The sequence below is a fragment of the Chrysemys picta genome, chromosome 4 (assembly GCF_011386835.1).
Source record: "Chrysemys picta bellii isolate R12L10 chromosome 4, ASM1138683v2, whole genome shotgun sequence".
In the NCBI taxonomy this organism is placed as follows: domain Eukaryota; kingdom Metazoa; phylum Chordata; order Testudines; family Emydidae; genus Chrysemys; species Chrysemys picta.
In genome coordinates, this window is record NC_088794.1 from 39,061,212 (window position 1) to 39,086,773 (window position 25,562).

The 25,562-nt window shown below is 44.6% G+C and overlaps 1 protein-coding gene and 1 long non-coding RNA gene across 2 annotated transcripts in view; one reads left to right on the forward strand and one right to left on the reverse strand.

The window, feature by feature from the left end:
* Positions 1-2,951, reverse strand: PHLDA2 (pleckstrin homology like domain family A member 2). Its single transcript, XM_005306867.4, has 3 exons — positions 2,854-2,951; positions 1,705-2,231; positions 1-429 (listed from the first exon to the last, which is right to left on the reverse strand). The coding sequence occupies exons 1-2, from the start codon at positions 2,934-2,936 to the stop codon at positions 1,748-1,750; spliced, it is 567 nt and encodes a 188-aa protein (XP_005306924.2). The 5' UTR covers positions 2,937-2,951; the 3' UTR covers positions 1-429; positions 1,705-1,747.
* LOC101947626 (uncharacterized) overlaps positions 2,120-25,562 on the forward strand; it is a 35,624-nt gene continuing 12,181 nt past the window's right edge. Inside the window, exons 1-2 of the long non-coding RNA XR_006172293.2 lie at positions 2,120-2,255; positions 13,073-13,116. This is a non-coding gene — a long non-coding RNA (uncharacterized LOC101947626). The remainder of the gene's footprint in view (positions 2,256-13,072; positions 13,117-25,562) is intronic.

A 25,562-nucleotide genomic window follows, 5' to 3' on the forward strand; every position in this document is an offset into this window, starting at 1 on the left:
TATAGTAATAAAATGTGAACATTTCAAGTAATTTATTTGGAATGGACACATTAATGCAAAAGCAACATTAAGACATCTGCTTAAAGACATTCATCAAAATAAATACAAATATAGATACCACAAATAATTTAAATTGGGTTTGTTTTGCACCAATGGGCGCTGAATATTCTTTGCATCTCATAAATAGATAAGAGTAGTTTGCAAAGCTGTGCCACTTAGAAACTTCTTGAAGCTTCACCAGAAGTCCGTTTGAAAGAGTCTTTGGTTTTTAAAATGCATCTCAGGCGAAGCTCAGGGCTCTTTGCTCAGCAGCCTCAGACTTGGAGGAAACCCAACTGTTCCCAGCCACCTTCTTTGCTTTCCTTCATTGGTACCTTGTCCCATTTCAGTCCAAGTCACTTGATCTGGTTTATCATCCAGCAGTGCATTCTAAAAAGAGCAACAGAAAATAAGTCAGAAGTGGAACAATACAGCAGTATTCTTGTGGGGTAGGAGCCTAAGGGAGTTTGGCACTCATATTTAAAAATCCCAGCCTATATACAGAGTTCCTTAAAGAAGCCCCCATTAAGTGTCTGTCCACATTTCCTCAACTAAGTGGCATAATTATTAAATTGCTCTTGCTAGTTAGTAACCATGCCCAGCATCACCCAGAGATCCCTGCTAGGTAACACTCACAAATGGGCAAAAAGCTCAGCCTCCAAAATGGAGTGCCAAGTCTACAACTCTTCAGCGTTCTCTGCTGGCCACAATGGCTTAAGGAGCAGCATTGGTGCCAGTCTAAAGGCTAGTATTACTTTCCAGTCAAAAGCTGCAGCATGTAAAGTCCATGCCCACTGCTTGAATTATGAGGGGGGTGATTAATGAAAGCCTGAAACAGGCAAACAGCCCACCCCGTGCTTTGAATAAGACAGAAGTGAGATAGCCCCTCAAAGTAGTAAGAGGGCCTGGACCCTCAAAGCCCCCTCCCCAATTCAAGCATTAAAACCCAAATCCGGTGCTGCTAAGTGCCTCGAACACATGATGGGAGAGTCTTCCCAGGGAGAACCAGCCAGTGTCAGACCCGCAGAAGGAGGTCCCCAGCCCAAGTGAGAGAGTAGAGGAAGGCAACATCCCAACAGCAGTTTGATTTTCATAAGAAACCAAAGGGATATTGGTGCTTTCCGGGAATCATTAAATTGCACTGCCCAGCAGGGGCCGCTGTGGCGCCAAGTCCATTCAACCCCTCCAGTACGGGCCGGCTCTGCTAATTCAATCAGTGCATCTGCGTGCAGGCACCAGGGCTACGGTTTTAGCCAATGCAAAAGTGGGGGGGTTAAGCCTAAAGCCAAGGGGTGCCGGTTCAGTCCGAGTGCTACGGGCAGAGCCGGCCGATCCCAGGGAGATGTGGAGTCCCCGTGGGAGTCCCAGTGAAAAGGCAGCAAGAGCCACGTGCTCTCAGCCGCTGTTTAAAGCCCGGGAGCGGCGCCGGTCTGGAACTGGGGGAAGAAATGCCTCCCGCGACACTAAACAGACGCCGAGCGCGTTGCAAGCTCGCTTGCCTGTGATCTCTGGTCTGCAGCCGTGAAGCTCAATGGAGACGGGCTAAGGCGCAGCGCCGCAGCCCACGCGCGTCTTTTGCGAGCCCAGCGGAGCCTTGGGGGCGCGCTCGGCTCCCCTCGGCCCGCGCTGGCAGGGTGAGGGGCGCTCCCCGCCCCCCCGGCTCACCTTTCGCCGGACCTCCTCCCGGTCCTGCCGCCCCGCGGGCTGCTCAGGGCGCCCGGGCCAGGCGCCGCTCCGGGCTGCCCGCCGCCTGCTCCAGCTCCTGGCGGCTCTTGAAGTCCTGGATGGCCCGCTTGTTCTGGAAGTCGATGAGCGCCATGGTGATGGAGGCGTTCCAGCAGCTCTGGTCCGGGCAGCGGAAGTCGATCTCCTTGCGGTCCGTGGTGACGATGGTGAAGTAGATGTACTTGCCCGTGCGCTCCACGCAGTCCACCTTGAGGATGGAGTGGAAGCCCAGCTCCTTGCCCCGGGCGCGCTTGTGCCCGTCCGGGAAGAGGCTCAGGCTGTCCTTGGTCAGCACCACCAGCTTCTTCTTCCAGAACTGGAAGAGGCTGTCGCTGCGCTTCTCCAGCTCGCCCTCCCGGATCACCTCGCCCGACATCTTCATCCTCCGCTCCGGGCTCCTTCTGCGGCGCGGCGGTGAACTCTGCAGCTGCTCCTGCGCTTTCTCCAGCTGCAATGGGCGAAGGGCGCTGGATGGGGAACAATTTATTGCGGTGAGTCAGCGCCTCGCTCTTCCGGTGCCCCTCCTTCCCCAGCCCTGCTGTCTCCCACCCCCGGCCTCCCCTGCCCGGCCCTGTCCCTCCCCGAGCCGCGCCTGAGTATCCGGTACCTCCTCCCCCACTGGCCCCAGGCTCCGCCTGCACCCCACCCCCCTCCAGCTCCAAGCCGGTTCATCTCACACCGTCTCTTGCATCCCCGCCCCCTCCCACTTCAGCCTCTTTCATGCCCCCCTCTCCTTTCCACCCCTGTTCCCTGCCTGGCCTCCATGAGTCCCCAGCCTGCCTCTCTACAGCTCTCCCTCTGCTCCACTCCCTCGCCTATCCCCCCATTCCTTCTGCTTGTGCCCTTCCCCCAGCCTCCCATCTGTTTCAGGTCTCCCCTATTCCCTCTCTCCCCCCCCCCCGAGTTGCCAGTCCTCCAGGATAGTCCTGGAGTCTCTAGGAATTAAAGATTAATCTTTAATTCAAGATTGTAATGTGATGAAACCTCCAGGAATACATCCAACCACACTTGGCAACCCGCCCCAAGCCTCTTCTCCCTTACTGTGTCTCTTCCCCCCTCCCCATCCCCTCTATCTACCTAGCCCCTCACCTGTCTCCTTTCTCTTCCTCTATTCCCCTTGCCTGCCCCCAAGCAGTGACACTGCTCAGGAATGCAGTTGCTGCCCATCCCATAGCGTGACTCAGCCCCGCAGCGGCCTTTGGAACTTTCTCAAGGCTTCAAGCCACTTCCAGGCTGGGCTGAGTGCTCAGGCCGGATGCTGGGGGATGGGGAGGCCCCTTAACCCTAAAAGTCACCAGACCGGCTCTCTGTCCTGCTGGAAACCTGTGGGCTGAGGTTCCTGGTTTTTGTCCTCTTGACAGCCAGGTATCTGGGACCCTCCCCAGCTCGCATGCCAGGAGAGACAAAAGGAGAACGGCCCTAGGCTACTTCTGCCTTTCCTGGCCATTAAATGTACGAACACCCCCAACCCCCTCATATGTCCAGGGCAGCCCTCCACTCACCTACCTAACCTATTTCATCTCTCTGCATTTCTGAAGTGCCCATCACCATGCTATGTAGGCTTCCTCTATTAAGCTACATTAAAGAATGCAGGACACTTTTTCACATTGGAAGCTCTTATCTCCTACTACAGCACTTTGATCATTCAAGTCCCGGATCCTGTAATTCATCATACTGGAAAAGTCTGCTGAACTCTGAATGAAACTCTCCCAGTCTACCCACGCACAATGAATTGCAGGATGAAGGCTATAGATCAGCTTTTGTGCTGATAGTTTGGGAAGAGGTGTTTGTGTTTCCCCCCCCCCCCCCCCCCGTTTCATGTGAAATTTGCTTTTGGCAGGTGTTTCTGAGGGCAAATTCAGTAGTTTTTAGAACAAATTGCATTTTAAACTATAAAAACAAACAATTTCTTTACAATTAGGAAGGTGAGTTAAGATGTAGTACCTAAATGATAGGGTGATGGGTGCATCAGAAATGCAGAGTAGAGGGGTCCAAAAAAAGGAAATGTTTTGTTTATTTTGACCCCCGCCCCAACCAAAAAAAAAAATCGAATTGTCCGTTTCCTATTGAAATGTCCATCCTTTGGAAATTTTCCATCTTCTAGCAGGCAGAAGTTGGTAAAATACCTTGACCGTGAACAGTTGTGTAAATGCCAAGTATTAATTATATCATTACTTATTAAGATATTCTGAGAGACCTGATTAAAAGGGACATTGTCAAGGCTAAAATCTAGGGGTTAGATGGAGGCAGAAGGGAAGGGAGCAGTACTCTCCCACACACCACTTACAAAATATGCTGCACTCCTATGAATGAGATGCTGCTTAAAGTAGAATATGCACAGGTTTGTATAATTTTTGGTGGTGCCCAGATGGGTCCAAGTCCTGCCCCCGCCCCCTCCACACACACACATACCTGACTAAGGCTCTGGGAGGGGGGTTTGGGTGCAGGAGCGGTGCAGACTCTGGGAGGGGGTTTGGGTGTGGGCTCTGGGCTGGACCAGGTGGTTAGGGTGCAGGAGAGGGGTGGGTGGGCTCTAGGAGGGAGTTTGGGTGCAGGACAGGGTTCAGGCTCTAGGAGGGAGTTTGGGTGTGGGATCTGGGTGGGGGTTGGGATGCTGGAGGGAATGCGGGGGGCTGGTTCTCGGGGAGAGTTTGGGTGTGGGCTCTGGGCTGGAGCAGGGGGTTGGGACGTGGGAGAGGGTGAGGGGTGTGATGCTTACTTTGAGTGGCTCCCGAAAGCGACCCACACGCCCCTCTGGCAGCAGCTCCTAGGTGGGGGGGGGGGCGGGGGGTCTCCGCATGCCGCTGCCCACAGGCACCGCCCCTGCAGCTCCCATTGGCTGTGTAGCTGCAGAGTCGACGCTTGGGGCAGGGAGACACCCGCCCCCCTCCCCCCCCCAGGCCATAGGGTCATTCTGGCTGTTTCCGGGAGTGGCACAGAGCGAGGCTGGGCAGGAAGCTGCCTTAGCCCCACTGCGCTGCTGGCGGTGGCTCCCAGGCCCTTTTAAATCGCCTGGGGGCAGCAGTTGGGGACGGGAGATGCTCCGAGGGAGGCGCACGGGGGGCAGCAGGCAGGGCCGGGGGGAGAGACCCAGCTACGAATGTTGATGGTCCTGAATATTCCTGGAGCGCAGGCACCACGGGCCCATATAACTCGTGCCACTCCTGAATATGCAGATGTTCAAAATATGATTACTGCTGCTTGGTTCCACTGCACTCCTTGAACTGGGCTTTCCTGCGGTGGGATTGGAATGTACTCCACCCCGGAGCTCTGCTAGGCTCTTTGAGCTTGGAGCCTTCTCAGCTGGGGAAACAAAATAAGTGGTGGTATAGCACCAAAAGGAGAAGTCACTAACAGTAAATTGTGCAGGTCTGTGAGCTTCCCTCTTCTTTCTTAGGCCTGGTTTAGGTACAGATTTTATACCAGTAGAACTATGTTGGTTAGGGGGTGTGATTGTTGATTTAAAAAAAAAAAAAGTTCTATCGTTACCACTCCTCGTGCGGACATAGTTATATGGGATAGAGATGCCTGACACAGTACAGCTTATTCTCCTGCCTGTGTGGTTCTACGCAGTGGTTCTCAAACTTTTGTACTGGTGATCCCTTTCACATACCAAGCCTCTGAATGCGACCCCCCCCCTCTTATAAATTAAAAACACTTTTTATATTCAACACCATTATAAATGCTGGAGTGCCACCCCTCCCCCCCATGTAATAACCTCATGACCCCCTGAGGGGTCCCGACCCCCAGTTTGAGAACCCCTGCTCTACAGTATAGCGATAGCAGTATAAAGCACCTTTATACTGATATAACTGTCTGTGCTGCAAGGAGGGTGGGTTGCACCACTTTAGTGTAGTTAAACCAGTATACCTTTTGTATGCAGATAAACCCTTAAATGAGGAATGAAATTTGTTAACAATGTGGAGAGTGAATTACCATCATTGGGGATGTGAGTTACCACCTCACTGAGATTCCTAGATTATAAAGTCAGAAAGGACCCTTGTGATTATCTAGTCTGACCTCCTACATAACACAGGCCAGGGCCTGCCTGAATTAATTCCTGGTTGATGAATGGGGCAGCTCATACCTCAGAGCTAGTATTTCAGACTCTCTGCCAACATACCAGCTCTTTTGAGGTTTCTTTGCAACCCTAAAATCTAGAGATTTAGGTTTTTGTTTTTGGTTTGTTTGTTTTTTTAAATGAAAGCTAGCGATCTGGAGAAAAAGATGATAATAGATCCATTGATACAACATGGCTTATGGGCCTGTTGTGGCTGTTTCCAAGCCCTGGCTAAAATTTGACATGGCTAAACTTAAATGGCAGTAAAATATGTAACATTTTTTCTTTCATATTATATAAGCAATAGGGAGAAGGATTTGGAGGGTTTTACACAGCAGACTTTTCCCCCGCTCCCAGAAAAACAAACAAACAAAAAAACCCACCTAAAACATAGAACTTGGTTCAGTCATTGCAATAGGGAATCAACATAATTTGTTCTGACTTCATGAACAGACCTGTATATTTCTTTCCCACTACATTGGCCACCTTCATCACTTTATGTGGTACAAAAAAGTAGAGCAGGCAAGCACAACAGTGAGGAAGTGTGTATGTGCTACTAATGGAAAGCACAAGAAGTCTTAAACTGACCCAAGATCCTTATCCTCCTCTCACTCATTGGGACCAGTTATTCTAACAGATGGAACAAACATTTACACAAAAACCTAAGGCACAAATGGCAGTGTGTGAGTGATGACAAGTGATGCGTTAGCAATTGCAGTTCTGACTTTCCTCCATTTGTTTGGCTGGTAGGTTTTTCATTTAGACACTTAGTGTTACTTTAGTGTTTGCTTATTTGTTTTCCTTAATGTAATATTTATTTAAATTCCTTAATTGTTAGTATTATTTATCCTAACTAACAGCTCCCTTCTCTTAACATTAATAGGACATCAAACGGCATGCCAGTAGTCCTCCATTACACAATAGGCTTTCATGGTCTTTGATCCATAATCTGTCATTTGATCAGTGACTGTTTTAAATTAAATGTAAAAGATTTTGCATATTAAAATAAAAGCATATAATGCACTGAATTAATGCTTTAGCTATCATATGAATGGGCCAATGTCAGACAATGTCTGGACCTGTTGCATTTCCCAAATCCTGCTGAAATCCAATCAATGCTACATATAACTGGGATCTACTGCACACAATCTGTCACTGGCTGCATGTGACTGCTTACCAAAAGACTTTTCACAAAATACAAACATGCTTAGGTTTTGTTACCTGCTTCACCTTTACATTTTAAACAATGCCATAAACGGTAAATCAAAGTTAAGCATAGGATTTTCCATAGTGAGGGAATTTCCCATTTGGGGTGCTCAGCACCTCGAAGAGGCCCCAATTCAGGAAAGCACTTAAGCAAATGTGTTTACAGTTAAGCATGTGCTTAAGTTCCACTGAAGACAATGGGGTGTACCAAATATCACTGCTTCCCTGAAGTGGGGCCAGGATCAAGGTGAAAATTTGAAACAAGCACTTTATAGTTGCTTCAGATATGCTGTTTCAGAAATAATGTTTAATCAGTTATGCAGCCTGCACAGCTTTTCTTTCCACACATACCCCCTAGCTTTTTGAATGAGCTATATTTCTTTACATTTTTAGAGTAAATGCTTTCAGGGTTAGTTAAAAAAGTGAATGTGTCCTGTGTGACTTCTGGTTCCACTGAATACGGCAAAACTCTCATTGATTCAGTGGGGCCAGGATTTCACCTTAAGCATCCACTTGTTGCAGCTACCAAACCCTTTCCTATGCAAGTGAACTTCCCAAAGTGAATGCCAGCTTCTTTTTGATGTCTGTAGTAAAATTCACTTCTGATGTTGTGCTGGTCCCTGGCACAACGCGACTTCTAAGGCCTCTCAATAGAATAGCAGGAGTTAAATGGTGCTTGTGCTGTCCCTCTGCAGAGGGGTGAATTTCATCCCAGCGGTGCTGATTCTTCTACCTTTATTCAAGTGAGTAGTCCCTTACTACGCAAATAGTTCCACTGATTTTAAACATGAGTAAGGGCAGCACAATCAGACCCACAATAGGGAATATGTGTCCGCAGCATCCGCTGCACATCAATACATGTTTTAGCAGATATTCATTCTGTCCCTGAAATCAAATGTTACAGTGCTTCTGGCTTCAAAGGTGAAACGTCTTTCATGGATGAAACAGCCAGAATACTCTTCTACTATAGACGATTCAGGAGGAAACAAAGTATGCGAGTTTATTGTTGTTCCTTTGTTTCAGTGTTGAGAATAACGCTCTAATACTAATTAACCTCTGTGCCACAATAGAAAACTATGTACTATGTAAACATAACTCATGCAGCAACACTAGTTATACAAGGCACTATAAAATGTCCAGGCTTCTGCCCAACAGGAGTTCATAGTCTACTTTATAAAGCTACAGCACAGACTATTAAGGGGGATGGGTGCTGACTCCAAGTGGGAGGAGATCAAAGCTGGACAGCTAAGCACAAGGCAGTTTTAAGAATGGCTGTGAAGTCGGAGAGGGAATTAGCCTTGCACACAGGAAATGGGACATTGCTCCAGGAAGAGAAGAGCAGCCTGAAAAAGACATCAAGTCCGCAGTGGGAAAAGGAGCACCTGGGAGAAAGGTTCAAAGAACATCAGGCCTGCAGGAACGTACATGTTTGCACACACCCTACTTCAGATTTCTAAAAATATAACTTGTACTTAGTTTTCAGTGAAACTCACTTCTGCCAGATGCACACTCAGTACTGCCTTTCTGTTTTCTTAATGGAGTTGTTTCCCATGGATTTGTCATTTTAAAAAGGCAGGGCCTCACCCAACTGGAAATGTGTATATATGATGATACATCTACAAGCAGCATGTTGTCATCTTGTTGGCATTGCTAAAATGAAAAGTGAACAATAGAAGCTGTTAGGACAGACATGACAGACACCTTAGTGAAAAAGAAGCTGTGTTCAATTTGTTCAAGGTTATTTGCCTCTTGCTTAACATTCAGAAGTCCAAGCATAGGACTAGAGTCAGTGTCTATCCCATCTCTTTGTGAATTTGCATAAGTCACTTAACTTCTCTGTGCCTCATTGTATGAAGTAGACAATAGTAAAATAATACTTCATTTAACTCACAAGGGTGTTGTGATGTATATAATTAGTTGTGTGAAGTGCCTTCGACTAGAAATGATTTAGTAACAGGAACTTTACGCATTTTTAAATACATGAGTTTTGTGTCCGTGTAAGTGCTACTCTATACTTAAAACACTATGGCAGCACAGCTGCACCAATGTAGGCCTTCAGTGTAGACACTACCATTGCCGATGAGAGGGATTCTCCCGTCAACATCGATACTCACCTCCCTGAGAGGCAGTAGCTAGGTCGACAGAAGAATTCTTCCGTCGACCTAGCACTGGCTACACGTGGACTTAGGTTGGCTTAACTACACCAATCGGGGTGTAGTTATGAGTGATTTAGTTATACCAACTTAATTTTCTAGTGTAGACCAGGCCTCCGTGTGCTTGTTCAGTAGAAACGGTGCAGCACTAACCATAGCAGGTTTTGGCTCAGAATCGACAGATCTGCTCAGTAGAAAATGTGCTAGGCCCTGATCTTGAAATGAGACTCCAGTGGGCTTATTCACAGTGCATAAAGTTACACACAAGTCTTTGCAGGACTGGGGTCCTAGTTTGCAATCAATGTAAATTACCATAACTCTTTTATTTTTATGTATTATTGTCATGTCAACAAACCTTTTAGGCAGAAGTAACAGGCACACATGAGAAGGCATATTGGAAATTATTGTTCCTAAAATATCAGTGTGTCTTTGGCATTGAAAAACGTTTCATAAAATGAGTATAAAAACTTCTATTTTTTTAAAAAAGCACTCCTGATGGCATGGACTCTATTAGAGCCATAACATTGTATAGTTTAACCCAGTCTGAATAAATCTTAATGATACATGCCTCAGCAAGAGCAACAGAGAACAAAACAATTTGAAAGAAAATAGGAAACAATAATCAATTATTTCAAAATAAATAACAGCCGTAACCCTGCTATGTGACTTTGCATTCACGTAACATTAATAGGTGTAGTACCTGTTTGGCGTAGATTTAAATGATTGGAAAATGGAAAAAAAGTTATGCTAATTACTGTCATATATTTTAATAAGAGGTTAAAATATCAGGCGGTGTTAGCTTTTTTTTTATAAAAAGGCTTTTGTTTATAACAACGTAATGTTAATTTAATTTTCAATGCTTGGGGTAGCAAATACAATGCATCTAGTTATTAACTGGTACAGAAATACAGTACAATCTGGATTTTTCCAAATGTCATGGGGGATTTGAATAGATTTGGATAATTGAGGGTTTTGATAATTGAGGGAATTTTCATGTCAGAGGACATGACCCTATTTCAGATAACAGTAAGTTTGGGATAACTGCAGTTCAGATCATCACTGCTGGACTGGATACGGGAAATGCAAGGCTGCTTTTTGGCTGAGGAAAGAAGCCCATTGTTGCCCACTTTTCTATTCATCATTCCGGGCCTGTAAACTTGATATGGGAATTTGTTTCTTTACAAGACTGAGCTGGATTTATTAGTCTTATCTTCAACCATCCATCCTATCAAGCTTCTATGTCTACAGTAGATAGATTCCTATAATGTAAGTACACTAGTTGCCATTAAATAGACAGCATTAGCCACATTCAGCGTTATTCTGTATTCCAAGTATAGTGGAAAACTGCTGTATTTTAGATACAGTGTCTGAGAACTCTTGGCAAATGTGATCTGAACTATAGCAGTTTGTCCCTATACTGTACTTAGATTAGGAAATATCTGTGGTAACAAGTAAGAAGCATGGTAACTGTTGGCAAAAGTTTACTTTTCAGCAGAAGGCATTGTGAAATATACAGACATTCATTCAGTAATATATAATTTTGTTTCCATGTGTGCTTTCCCTAGTTTAACATGTGCTTTTTTTAAAATAACTTCTCTGTTATCTCAGAAATTAAATAGTAAGTCACCATTGTCTTTGACCCTCACACATTTTAAGAATTTCCTGAAACTATCTTCTAAAGCAATTTTTGTTCTGCAGAACAGTAGGATTTAAAATAGTTGGTTATATACTGGGACCCAAACCATCTTCTACAGAAGTCAATGGGGAAAATCCTATTGACATACATGGGAGTGTAGTTTGGTATCAAGCTTTTACTGGGGTGAATTTGGTGTGAATGCATTATTCATGAACAATGAAAGCAAAAGTGTGTTATGTAGCTCATCCCATACAACTGCCCATAAAAACTCCCCACTCTATCACGTATCTTATTTATTTAATGGATATTAGAGGAAAGGTATTTTTGTAATAGTTTTAGCGTTTTAAACACTTCTGTTGATACTCATTTTTGCATCCTTCTGCCTGTACAACCTGGTTGCCTTAGTTACCATGAGTTGCAGTAAGTAAAGCGAACCAGCTATACAGGTGGGGGGGTGGGAGGGGCAGGAAATAGCACAAAAAATAGATTTTTCTACTGACCGGAATATAAGTTCAAGGCTGCTGTTTTGTAACCTGATAGATTTTAGCCCTAAGAGGCAGACCCTCAGCTGGTATACCTTGTCTATGGAGCTATAACAATTTACAACATCTGAGGATCTTCCCACAGGCTACATACCATTCAGCTATGATTCCCAACTCTCTAATGGGATACAGCATTGCATTGATTTGTAGGGATTTCTGGTCCACACCTCACTAAAAATACTTAGGCCAAGAACATCAAACTCAGTATTTAGCTACGGATTTTAATGGGAATTAGGCACCTAAATGCCTTCGAGGGTCTGGGCTTCAATGGCCCTGATTCTCCTTCCCATCCCAGGGGATACAAATAACCCCCACTGACTGCTCTAGAAGTTACTCATATTCCTCAGGGCCCTGCAGTTTCTACCAGGGTAACTTTTAATCCTTGCTTTCACCTAATCTTCTGCCTATTTAAGACAAAGGACCTGAATTTCCTCTCACATTAGTTTTTTACTTAGTGAAATACCATTGATTGCATTGGAGTTACTCCTGATTGTCATTGGTGTAAGTAAATGGAGAATCAGGCCCAGCTTTCCCCTCATCCCCATTATTTTTTTTTAAAGGGCAGTTGTGGGGGAGGCAGGAGGGAACTGCTCACGGGGATTGGAATTACGGAAGTCTCATCTGAGTTAGGTTAGTGGGCACAGTGCAAGTGAGAAGGTTTAAGGTGCAAAGTGAATGCAGTTTATTCCCTGGTTTTCAGTTTATTCCATTCTTGCAGGAACAAAGATATTTATTCCCTGGTGCACGTGGCCAGTATAGCATAAATAAACTTGTGTGTGTGTGTGTGCACACCTCATCCAGTGCACTAGATGCCCCAATAACAAGCCACTCAGTACAGTCTTGAGTGAACTCTCACAGAAAAATGATAAAAGACAGACACCTTATCACCCATGGATGACCATTTTCCCCAAAATGATCACTCCATATCTGACCCCTCAGATGGGTCAGGTCTGGGAGCTTAAATTCATAACTTTGCTAAATAATAAAAGTCACGGTCTTAATACAGACACTGGATTTATGGCTTATTATAACAATCGGTAAACCCCCAACTGCCCTTTTTGTCCTATGACTGGCAAGCTATTAACTAGCAAGACAAGGTCGGTGAGGTAATATCTTTTATTGGACCCACTTCTTCAGAGGAGCTCTGTGCAAGGTTGAAAGCGTTTCTCTCTCACAAACAGAAGTTGGTCCAGTAAAAGATATTACTTCACCCATCTTGTCTCTCTAAAATCCTGGAACCAACCCAGCTGGACCACCACTGCATGTAAGCTATTAACTGGCCTCTTCAACTTGAATGGTCTCTTACAATACATTTTAACTACTTATGCTGAACAATCTGTTCCACCTTGTATGTAGCTGTGACACTGAGTGCCTTCCCCAGACCTCGAAGAAGAGCTCTGTGTAGCTAGAAAGGTTGTCTCTTTTCCCCAACAGAAGCTGGTCCAATAAAAGATTCTCACCCACCTTGTCTCTCTGTACTGTATATACACACAAAGAGATAGAAATGCAGATCAGAGTATGATGGCTGACCTAGGGCTTTTGTGTTCAAAATAATATAAGTCAATGTAATATAAACATGGTGATTTCTGTGAGAGTTGTGAATGTTTGCTAGTAAATAGAAGTCTTTTATTTTTTTATTTCAAGTTAATTAAGGGAAAAAAACCCATTCCAGAATATATCTAAATAGTGTTCAATTATATTTTTCTCATAGATCTTCCCCTTCACAACTGATCTGAAAGACTGCTAGCATGTGAGGTAGGAGATACTTGATATTTTTTTAATGAATACAATGATTTAAATACTGTTAGACGGGATCTTTTTGGATTTATACACTGCAAAAGTCTGATTTTTGGCATCATGAAAACAAGGGAAATGACAGCAGTTTATTTGCCCAGTTCATGAGAAGTTCTCACTCCATACACATCAATGCATTAATCAGCAATATAAAGTAGATCATATTGCTTAATATATTAATATTTACCTGATGTAGATTTTGTTCCTAAACAGTTTTTTAAATGTCTCATCAAAGCTAACCAGATGTGTCACTATTATATACTGTAAACTGCTACACTGTAATTCAACAGTGAGGTAAGAAGAAATGAGCCATTTCCAGTAAGCTATCCCTTTCTTAGGCTTATAGCTAGATTTTCTTCATGATGTTGCTTAATAATTCTGACATCCTGTTATACCGTTTGATTAAATTTTTCAACCTGACCACAACCACAGCCTTCAGAGATGACAGAGCTGGATTATACTGCTTCCCCATGGAATTGGCCACTGACTCCCTATTTATCCCAATAAAAACAAAAAACCTGACTTTCCTTCTGCTTGGAACATGCCGTACAAACCCCATATTGTTTTTTTTTTTTTTTTTTTTTTTTGCAATCCCACAGAATACATTGAAAACTTACTCTTGTTTAATGAGATCAGAAAATGATTTAACTGTAGATCACTATTTTAAAGTGACATCCCAATATGTTTAGTCTCCAAGGCCATGTTTATTCAGTATAAATATTTGGGTACATTTATTTTACAGGAACAGTAATAAACATCTGTGACTTCAGTGCTTGCTCTGCCCTTGACTGCATAATTAGTTCACATTAGTTAAAAATCATGCCAATTGGTTTTCTACAGACTGCTAACCGTTTGACAGTGGTGTGCTGTCCAGGGTTACAGCTACAGCATTTGCTGGAAATTACTGTAAAAGCTGGGCAATGTAGTAATAAATTGACCACACATGCTGAATTAAAGACCCCAAACAGTCTGCCCACAGTATTCTTGCCAGCAAGTTAAAGAAGTATGGATTGGATGAATGGACTATACGATAGATAAAAAGCTGGCTAGATTGTTGGGCTCAACATGTAGTGATCAACGGCTCAGTCAAGCGGAGTGCCCCATGGTTTTGTTCAACATCTTCATTAATGATCTGGATGATGGGATGGATTGCACCCTCAGCAAGTTTGCAGATGCCCCTAAGCTGGGGGGAGAGGTAGATACACTGGAAGGTAGGGATAGGACCCAGAGTGACCTAGACAAATTGGAGGATTGGGCCAAAAAAAATCTGATGAGGTTCAGCAAGGACAAGTGAAGAGTCCTGCACTTAGGACAGAAGAATCCCTGCACTTCTACAGGCTGAGGACTGACTGGCTAAATTCTGCAGAAAAGGACCTGGGGATTACAGTGGATGAGAAGCTGGATATGAGTCAACAGTGTACCCTTGTTGCCAAGAAGGTTAATGGCATATTGGGCTGCATTAGTAGGAGCGTTGCCAGCAGATCGAGGGAAGTGATTATTCCCCTCTATTCAGCACTGGTGAGGCCTCATCTGGAGTATTGCGTCCAGTTTTGGGCCCCCTACTAAAGAAAGGATGTGGACAAATAGGAGAGAGTCCAGCAGAGGGCAGCGAAAATGATTAGGGGACTGGGGCACATGACTTATGAGTAGAGGCTGAGGGATCTGGGCTTATTTAGTCTGCAGAAGAGAAGAGTGAGGGGGGATTTGAAGCACTGGAATAGGTTACCTAGGGAGGTGGTGGAATCTCCATCCTTAGAGGTTTTTAAGACCTAGCTAAGATGATTTAGTTGGGGTTGGTCCTGCCTTGAGCAGGGGATTGGACTAGATGACCTCCTGAAGTCTCTTCCAACCCTAATCTTCTATGATTCTATGAAAGTTATAAAGTTAGCTATCAGTTTTTATTAGCCATGGGTGAACTTCAAGATAAGCTTTAAAATAAATGCCTCAAAGCCTGGGCACTTATCCAACCCCTTGAAAAATTATTCCAGCTCCTTGGATTCTGCAAAACTGGGGTGGACATCTCACAGGATCTGGTGATCCTGTGAGATTTCCGGGATTTCCTGCTTCTGGCTAGAGATAGCAAAAGAAAAATCTCTCAAAATGTCCACTTCCAGTTGTGGCCAGAACCAGGAAGTGCAGAGGTATATTCTTTCTCTGTTTCCTTTGTCTTCATAGACCAGATGTTACAAGATGACAGGCCATGGGGATGGTACCCTATTTAATTTTCATTATGCTGCTGCCATTGTAGTTCTCTCTTATGTACAGGATATGGTGGTGTGCCATGTGTAAAGAACAGATTTCAAATTCCTCTGTCCTCCCCCCTTCTCCAAAGTTTGATGCTTTCCTCTTACTTTAATGTACAATCTTCATGCCCATTAGCTGGCTACAGTTTCCAAGCTGCTTTAAGTAACATTTTAATTGCAACAATTACAATCCCCAAACCCGTCATTTTAGCTAAATAAGCAACTGAAGTCTCCATTAGTAGAAGGGACAGCTATAGATGCCAATCAAACTAACTGGCAACACAAAGGGAATGATAGAGTGAAGCTGTTAGTTTCTCAAATCACACTGGGGTAATAAACATATTTGCTGCTATGTAGAACAGCAGTTGCATCCAATGGATCAACTTTAGCAACTGTCCTCCCAGTGGCAGAAAGTATACAGTTCAAACCGGATTCTAAGATGCTGTAGAAGCTCAGGAGTGGAGCTGATTGAGGTGGGAGGAGAGGTAAATGCAACATTTTTCTGTTTGTTTCCCTCATCCCTCCCAAGTTTGGATTTTTTTTCCCCCGCTCAACAAATTAGAGTTAAGTGAACTTAATAAATTTGAGCAGTAGCTCTGGCATCTGGCATTTACAAGGTCCAGGTGCCACATGATTGCTCCTATCCTTTGTCTTTTGTTTCAGACTGTAGGTGGGTAGTGCAGGTTTGGCTGCTTTGCATTTACTGTGCTAATATTTAGTGATAGTGCAACTCGAACAAGTTAGCCCCTTCTTTTTCCTCCGTCAGTTATTTGAATTCTTTCCAAACACCTGGCCCCACCTTGGTAAATAATACAAAAAGCATCTCCAAGCATGTCACTGGCTTCAGTTCTGCTGGGCGATCCTAATTGTTCTGATGTAATCCTTAGTAACTTAAGGGCTGAAAAATGTAGTTATCCTCAGTGCTGAGGTTATTCACTTTCTCACAGTCCATGGGATATGTCTCAGCAGAACCTTACTATATATGGGCTGAATCATCTAAGGTGAGGAAGGGACAGTGGGAACAAGTCATAAAAGGCAGAGGTCACTTTTTTTTTGTAAGAAAGGGGAAATAACTGTTAGAAGGCCACAGCAACTTGATGATTTAATGTGAATGGTTCGAGATCCAAAAAGGCCTGGTTGAATCTTGTATGAAATGATTTACGTAAAAGAATCAAGACAGACTTTCTGCTTGTGAAATTCTTACTTAGCACCATCCTGCTGCATTTAGAGACAGACCTGTCTCCAAACCCCAGAACAGATACCTCCCTATTTCCCATTCTCAAAACAAATATTGGGAACTTCAAATCTGGATTCAAATTTGGTGGCTTGCAGGCTGGCGTACCCCATACTAAAACCTTAGCACTGAACACCTCTAAGCTTTCAAAAAGTTCTGGTCCAGATCTGAACTTTGTGGCTCAAGGTTCTTTCCTGGCCACTTTGGGACCTGAGGCTGCCTGGGAAACAATATGGAGCACAACCACCCAGTCCCAACAAAATTAACAATTTCTCAATCTAAGAAAGTCTCATAGACTTTAAGGTCAGAAGGGACCATCATGATCATCTAGTCCAGTGGTTCTCAAACTATGGGGTGGGCCTCTCAAGGGGAGGCATGGGATTGTGTCAAGGAAGGTGTGAGCTGTGTGCTTTTTTTTTTTTTTTTTTTGTTAAGAATTGCTTTGGCTGTCAGCCCCAGGTGGCGGGGGCTTGTACATGCCCGGGAGGTGGGGATAAAGGGGACATCAGGAACCCCACCGACTGGGGCTGACAGCCTGAGAGCCCCACCATTCGGGCTTTCCTCCCCCGACTCTCTCCCCCCCCCGCCATGCCTCACCAGGAGGTGGCAGGGCTCTAGTTGTCAGCCCCGGGATGACAGCAGCAGCACAGAATTAAGGTTGGCAATGGTGCACTAAGTCTGCTGTGAAGAGTGATATTGACAAATTTCAGTTTTCACATCACCACCCAACCTTACTTCTGTGCTGCTGCTGGCATGGTGCTGCCTTCAGAGCTGGCCAGCCAGCCAGCAGCTGCTGCTATCCACTTTGCCTTCAGAGCTAGTGGCAGTATATGTAGGGGGTTAGGGGAAGGTGTAAATGACTACAGACACAAAGAAAGGAGGTCCGATCAAATACGTTTGAGAATCACTAATCTAGTCTGACCTCCTGCACATCGCAGGCCACAAAACCTCACCCCGCCTCTCCTGTAATAGACCCCTAACCTCTCGCTAAGTTACTGAAGTCCTCAAATCATGATTTAAAGACTTTAAGTTACTGAGAATTCACCATTTACACTAGTTTAAACCTGGAAGAAACCCATGCCCCAGGCTGCAGAGGAAAGCAAAAAACCTCCAGGGTCTCTGCCAATCTGATATGGAGGAAAATTCCTTCCTGACCCCAAATATGGTGATCAGTTAGACCCTGAGCATGTGGGCAAGACCCACCAGTCAGACACTTCGGAAAGTATTCTCTGAGACGGTGAGAAATGTCCCCAGGAAAAATCACCTTCTAGTTAGGATGTCTAGGAAATCTACTCTGGGTGTAGAAAAGAGTGTATAAAGCCTGCAAGGCATTTTTATGAATGGAAAAAGATTGTGTCCTTTAATCCGTGATAAAGCAGGAAGGCAATAAACATAGAGGAAATGGGCATGTTAGAAAAATAACCTTGGGTCAGGTTCTGCTTAGATACCCTGGTGTAAATCAAGAATAATCCCACTGAAGCCGGAGCAATTACTCCAGGTTTACACTGCTGTGACTGGCAGCAGAATCTGGTCCCTTATACTCATGTGGATCTAAGTTAAAGTCATTTCTCAATGTCCATCAATTAAGGCTGTAAGTGGGTGGTGAAAACATCAACTACATGCACTAAAGTACTAGTCTCAACATTACCCTTTTCTGGTTTCAAAGGTCACACTTACCATGAGCTGCAGCTTTATGTGTGGGTGATTTTTCTCACTAATTCTCCCACGCCATAGTAAAAACCTCCCATCTCTGGCTGTGTCATTGGGGCTGATGCGTTAACAGTTTTGTCCTACAGAAAACAGTTTTTAGTTTTAACCTTGCCCTCTTTCAAACACTACTCATTTAAACCTGACTCACACTGTAGCTAATCAGGAAATGTGCGTATGGCGTAAAACCATACAGTTCTATGGATTAGACTGTATGAAAAAAATTATTCCTCAGTGGTGACTAATTGTTCATAAGAAAGAGGGGGGAAAGGTGATGTTGAGGCACTGAACTAATACAAACCAAGGACCCAGGCTTTCATATCTACTGATTTGATTTATTTATTTATTATTGTGCTTCCATTGACTTCAGTGGGAGTTTGGAAGTCAGAAAAGCAGGATTGGGCCTTAAATCAGTAAACACATAAAATGTACATACAATGAACCTTTTCCTCTAATTGATCTTATTGTAAGTAGAATACAAAAATGTAAAAAGACATCCCCTTGCTCTTTAATCTGTGAATCCCCCAACAGTTTCCCCATCATGTCCCAAAAATGCAGATTAATAACCTCAAAGCAATGGATTTTTTTAAAAAAGAGGTATAATGTACTTAGTCTGTAAGCAGTTTGGGGCAGGGCTGTCTTTTTGTTCTTTATTTGCACAGCATTTAGCACAGCTGAGCCCTGGTCCAGGACTAAGGACCCTAGATGACATGGTAATACCAATAATAATAATTTCTGTCACTGGTGGAAACCTAATATAAAACTCTAAGTAGTATGTACGTGAGTGACTCTGATAGGATTATCCAGGGAAGGAGTCAGGTTTATGTTGGAAAGACAGTAACCAGAGAGGTTGATCTGAAGGGAAATGTGATACTGTATCAAAGTCCTTACTAGAATAAAGCCTTGAAACACCAACTACTTGTTTACTTGGGGTGCTTGACCCATTGTAGATCCCTGAGGATCAGAAAGCATTAATAAATGGTCCTCTGCTTAGCTGCTCAGTTATCATTACTGGATGGTGAAACAAAGAACCTCCAAGAAGAGCGGAATGAGTTAAGCACCTGTGGCATGTGGCTAGAATGACTAAGTAGCATTCTCATTCAGTCATCCTTATTGTAAAAATGATCAGTCATAAAACGGAAGGGACTGGCCACATTGGGAAATACCTATGGGAAGCTAATAATCTATACCTAAACCCGCTGTTCCAGCAGGAATTAAGGAAGCTGTGTGCTATGGGTGGGGTGGGTATGAAGGCTGGATGGAAGAGGTACTGAGCCAGCTAAGAAGGCTGGGTCCATGTGATTCAACTGTTTCAGTGCTCAGGAAATGCCGAATCCTTTAGATCTTTGAGCAGTTTGTGTCTCACTGAAGAGACGTATTTTATTGAGAGGGTTAGAGGTAGCTGTAATAGTAGGAGAACATGCATTGGGGTACATGTATATACACATATTTCTGTATCACTTAATTGCATCTCAAAAGACCTTTGGAGAGTCAAGATAAGTTGCTCTATACAGTCCAATTTACCCTTCCTGGAGGCAATTTCTCTACAGTTATATCAGTAATGCAGAATATGTGGCAACACCCAAATGCTTTTCATGTGGCCGCACAGCTGTTTTATCACCTGCAGTTTATTTAACTATGCTATCTTTCTGAACTGACTTGTAGCATAACTGGAAGTTCTCAATGGGTGTTGGCTTGGTCAGATACTGGCAAAAAAGTGTCATTGAATGGATAAGAGAAGGCTAAACATTTAATATAGCAGTTCAAGATGTCACCTTCCAGTGACTGAATACAGCTCTCCCAAGGCCTGGTCCGAAGCCCACTGAAGTTAATGGGAGTCTTTTAATTGATTTCAGTGGGGTGTGGCTCAATTCCCCACTGATCACATGCCCCTGGAATTTTAAAGGCACATCACATTGTGGACCTCACCTTTTTACATATCTTAGTACTATGCAAGCTGATAAGAGAAGGATGCTGACCTCTTATCTCTGGTGACTCATTAATTCCTCTGCTTCTCTTATGCTTTAAACTCAAGTTCCCCCAGGTTGTCCTTTGCTGAACCCACTTAAATGCTCTAACTAATAAACACAAGAAGGAAGGTTTGAGTAGTGGGGGATCCTTCCACAGAGCCCTCCCCTGCAAAGATAAAGCAGGTCTCTCTTCATCAGACAAAAATCAGACTCATTCAATGAGTTGCTTATTTATTCTGGGCAGCTTCATATGTCCCTATTAGTAAGGAAGGCCTTTTCTGGAACATTTTACCAGTAATGCTGATATAGTGATATTGAGACCAGTATAACACCCTGTGTGGACACTCTTATTCAGGTATTAGAGTAGCTTTGTGTGATTTAGCTTAAAGTTAACCCCCTCCCCAAGTAAACTGGAAAATGGCCCCCTTATACCAGAATGAGAATACCTACATGGGGAGGGAGGCTATATGAGTATAACTATTGGTTTAAATTTGCCTCTTAAGTTGTACAGAAATAAATGCTTCCATGTAGCCAAGGCCTAAGGCAGCAATTCCAATGATGAAAACTTAGAGGCCAGTCCTCTTGCCTGAGGGGCAGCCTGATGCATCACAATTAGGTGTCCAAATATCAGGGTACTTCATCAGGGCTTGCACATTCCCACTATGCCTCTAGCTAGCACTAGGAAATACAGCCAGATGCTGTGATTAGCAAGCAGGTTTCCCCAGGCATTTATGGTTGTTCTCAACAGAGGGTTAGGAGAGAGGGGGAGGTGACTGAAAGAATGGACCCAGTTTGCATTTCCTATCACTGGGACTAGAAAGGAAGAAATGCCAAACCCATGACTCCAGGAACCCCTGCAGTACAAATAGAGCCTTACTAACCTGTTTCCATGGCATCTACTCTAGTTTCAAGCAGCCAGCTTTCGATGTCTGTATAGTGAGTACCACCTAATGCCACAAGTAGTCCCATTAGCAACAGAGGAAGGAACCATAGGTAACAGAATACCTGTTTAGAATACTATTGGAAGATGCTCAGATACCATGGTAATGGGCACAATGTAAGAACCTGAATAGCACAGAACAGAAGTCAGTGGGACTAGCTGAAGAGCAAGGTGCCATTCAGTGTGAGTAAGGGTGGCAGAATCTGGTCCTAAGTGACTTAGTCGGCATTGCTATTCCTACTCACTTCGAATTGGCTTTCAGGAAGATTTTCTGTGTTCCCTCCTCTCGAGTAAGATGCTGCTCAGCTGGCACTCTGCTCACAGGGAGCCCTTGTGTTAAATCATTCCTTTGTGCAATCTTTGGCATTATTTAAATGCTGTTTTTAGTGCTGATGGAAGATGCCAGATGGACACCCTTAGACAGTGAAGTGTACATGGCAAGATACAGTGCAAGCTTCTCACACTGCCCCACATACCCTGTGCTGGAAGGACCACCTCTGCTTGAGAAAGGGTAATTCAGTCTCCAGGTTAATTCAGCCTTTGCCTTCTCTGCTGAGACAGTGATGGGGTGGGGAGGGTATTTGGGTGTGTTTGTATGGACCTGTCCAGTACAAAATGGACTTAGACTGCTGAAATCTAATATATGAAACAATTTGGTCTAATGGCATTTAAGATGGGCTAGGTTATATGGGAGCTCATGGATATTCATGGCAATGGCTGGAGCTAGGCCTGCTATAGGCAGGCAGCATTCAAATTTTCCCCACACAGCTCTTCCCATGCATTTCAGTCCTGTCCTGCAACAGCCCTCTTATTCCAATCTGGCAGCTCCAGTGTAGTCTTTTGAACAAGGTAAGGTGGGTCACACAGGCACAATGAGGTGTGTTAAGGATGGGTGTAATATCTTCATAGACAAAAATGAATGAGTTGCTAGCTCTATGGGGCATGAGGTGTCTCTTTGTGGATGTACATTAGGAGTCTGCTCTTGATTGAGATCTACCATAGACATTACCAGAATGCCAACAATAATAAATAATAATCAGCAACATGGGAAATGTCAGCAGCAGGACACTTTCCGGTGTAATGCATTTTTTTCCCCGATAGACCTGGAAATATTCATCTTGTACTGGGCTCCACTGTAGCTGAAATCTGGGAAGAAAGATCATTGCAAATCTGAGACTGATGAATATGTTGCTTTCTTGGAAGCTCTGTACACCATCCATAACAATGGCATGTCCATCCAGAATTTACACATAGACAGTGGGACCCCATTCATTTATTACAAGCACCAGTGTATCGTTGCATTGCAAGGCTCACCTTAATGCATCAGCTGCTTGAGCCTTAGATATGCAACAGTGCCAAAGCATCCCTTACATGAGCACACAGAACCTAAAATAGGGTTACCATATTTAAACATTAAAAAAAGAGGACACTCCATGGGGCCCTGGCCCCGCCCCTTCCCTGCCCCAACTCCGCCACCGCCCCTGAGCGCCCCGTATTCCCCCTCCTCCCTCCCAGCCACGCGAAACAGCTGCCCGAGCGCTACCGGCTTCACGGTTTGCCGGGCAGCCCCCATACCTCCAGACCCTGCGCCCCCGGCCGGGCGCTTCCCCAGCGCAGCGAGAGCCCGGGAGGGGAAGCGCCCGGCCGGGGGCGCAGGGTCTGGAGGTCTGGGGGCTGCCCGGCAAACTGTGAAGCCGGTAGCGCTCGGGCAGCTCAGCTCTTCAGCTGCACAAAGCTGAGGTGTCTGGGGGGAGCAGCAGGAGCTGCCGCCGCCGGGGAATCCGCCTGCAGCTCGCAGCCTGCCAGAGCCGCTCTAAGTAAGCAGGGGACTGGGACAGGGATGCTGGCAAAACAAAGCTGGGAGTATTTTCCCGGACATGTTTGGCTTTTTGGCAATTCCCCCCGGACAGGGATTTGAGGACCAAAAAGCCACACATGTCCGGGAAAATCCGGACGTATGGTAACCCTAACCTAAAATGGTTTCTCTTCAGCAGCAAGAGATACTCTTCCTTGAAAGGAAAAGAGTTTATCTGTAGTAATCTTTATACTCAATGGGTCAAACATCCTCAATTGGTGTAAATCAGTGTCACGCCATTGCTGAATGGAGCTCCATGCATTAGGTGAACTTTTCATGGGGTGATTTAGGTGAGTTCTCCACAGACATTTTCCTCATTCATCTCACATTGCATTGCTGACCCTCAGCTCGTCTCAGCCTCAGATCTCCTTTCTCTCTCTCACACACACATCCCATTGCAAAACTAGGCAGAATGAAAAAACCATCAAAGATCAAGTCTCGAGCTCTGGGTGGAGAACAGGAAAATTCAGAAAGCAATACACACACCGTTGAGTTGCCAAGGAGAAGTAATACACACCCACACCAGAGAATGCTTGATGATTCATACCATTTGCACAGCCACTCAGTGCAGTTCTTGCCCTTGGGCTAGGGGTTAGTCATGGAAAGCCACCAGAACTCCAGCAGGTGGTCTCAGGATTTTACCATTTACTGGCACAGGGCAGTTTTGCCAGGTGGTGACAGTCCCTTTGGTTTCCTGTGCACAGACCATCATGTAATTCCAGGAGCTAATTTTCCTTCCTAACTCACCACCAGATATCTCACCCAAAGGAAGGAGGTGCTCTCCACAGCCGGAGAGCAGCCACAGGGAACGCTCTCGCCTGCCTAGCAGCCATTAAGCGGTGGCCACCTCTACAAAATGACCACAGTTGAGTCAATGCCAAGAATGTTTCCTCCTCTTTTCTAAGACATCTATTTATTTTATAGATTTTTTACACAGCCACATCAGTGTACATCAGCAGAGGACTTCCCATTCCTCCCCCCATCCCCTCCCGCAGCTCCCTCAATGCTGTGTGCATGGCTTTGCAGAGAGACCACACAATCTTGTTACTGCATCCACTGTCTCTTCTCCCCTAAACTGACGTGTTGTCCATGTTTCATTTGGATTGTAATCTTTTCAGGGCAGGGACTCTATGCTATTTATTTGTAATGGGAGATGCCCTGCTCACTTCTGAACTCTGTAAAATAAAATGATAATCCAGCTATTCAAAATTCAGCAGCTCATCAATGTAGCAGAATCTGATAGATAAACCATGATACTGCATTCGCAAGATGCTAGAGCAGCAATTAAAACAGCAACAAGCGTGCCACAAACCAAAAGCGACAACAAGCTAGATGGCTTCAGATCCCTGCACAGCATTATTGCCTGCCCCAGCAGACCATCTCACCACAACACAACGTGCAGAACTAAGGCAGCTGCTCACCAAATATGAAAGCAGTGGCCATAAATAAAAGGTGGACTGTGTCTTGTTCTGCCCAGTTTCCAAACCCAGAGAAAGGCAATAGAGTAACTGTGATTAAGAAGCACTTAATACTGATAGGCAAAGGATTATAAAAAAGCTATTTCCTCAAATTATCTTGCATCATAAAAGATACTTCATCACAGAGAAATGAGGAAATAAATGAGCCTAACCCTGGGAGAAAGGAGAGAGAGCTATATAACATCATGCTATGTAGCAATGAATCTGCAACTGGTTCAGGATTGGATGGTGCTGCCCAGACCCCAAGCTCAAACCCCAACCAGCAGGTAGCCCCATACTGAGCAGATAGTACCTACTACTCACTGACACCGGAGGGAGTGCATTTTTAAGGAAACATGTACGTGGCAGGCAAAGTCTCCTTGAACTGAGTTCATTGTTCTACCAGTGTCTTCCTACTCATTCAACCTCTCCCTGGCAGGCAACCACATGGAATTCATTCAACACATGGGCAAATCAGTTCCAGTAAAATAATCCCACCCACTGAAACTGTCATTGCAGACTCAGACCCTCTCCTTTCTCTTGCACCCCTTCCAGGTGTCCCGTTTAAAAAATTCATATAGGAACCCTTCTTGTGTCTGGCATTTTAAAATTAAAGATGGGCCTCAGCTATAAAGATTCAGATCTGAACGCCATCAAAGTTTATCGGTGCTCGGATTTGTAGGCATCATTATTTTTACAGCCGTGACAGTTACTTTAATTTGACCCATTCTAGCTAGGGTTGAAGTCCTGGCCCCAGTGAGGTCAATTGGCATTTTCCATTGACTTCGATGGGATCTGGATTTCAGCCAAGGACGGTTGTAAAGCTTGATACAGGATCAAGACCCCCAGAACTGAACTTCAGTTTTGGGAGGCATTGGGATTTCAGCTGTTGCATCTGGCTCAGCTCTGAATTTGCTTCCAATCACATATGAAAAGTAGGTTTGATTTTATGATAATGTTTTAAAAGAAACCCTGCTCTTCCATCTGGCACAAAACTCAAA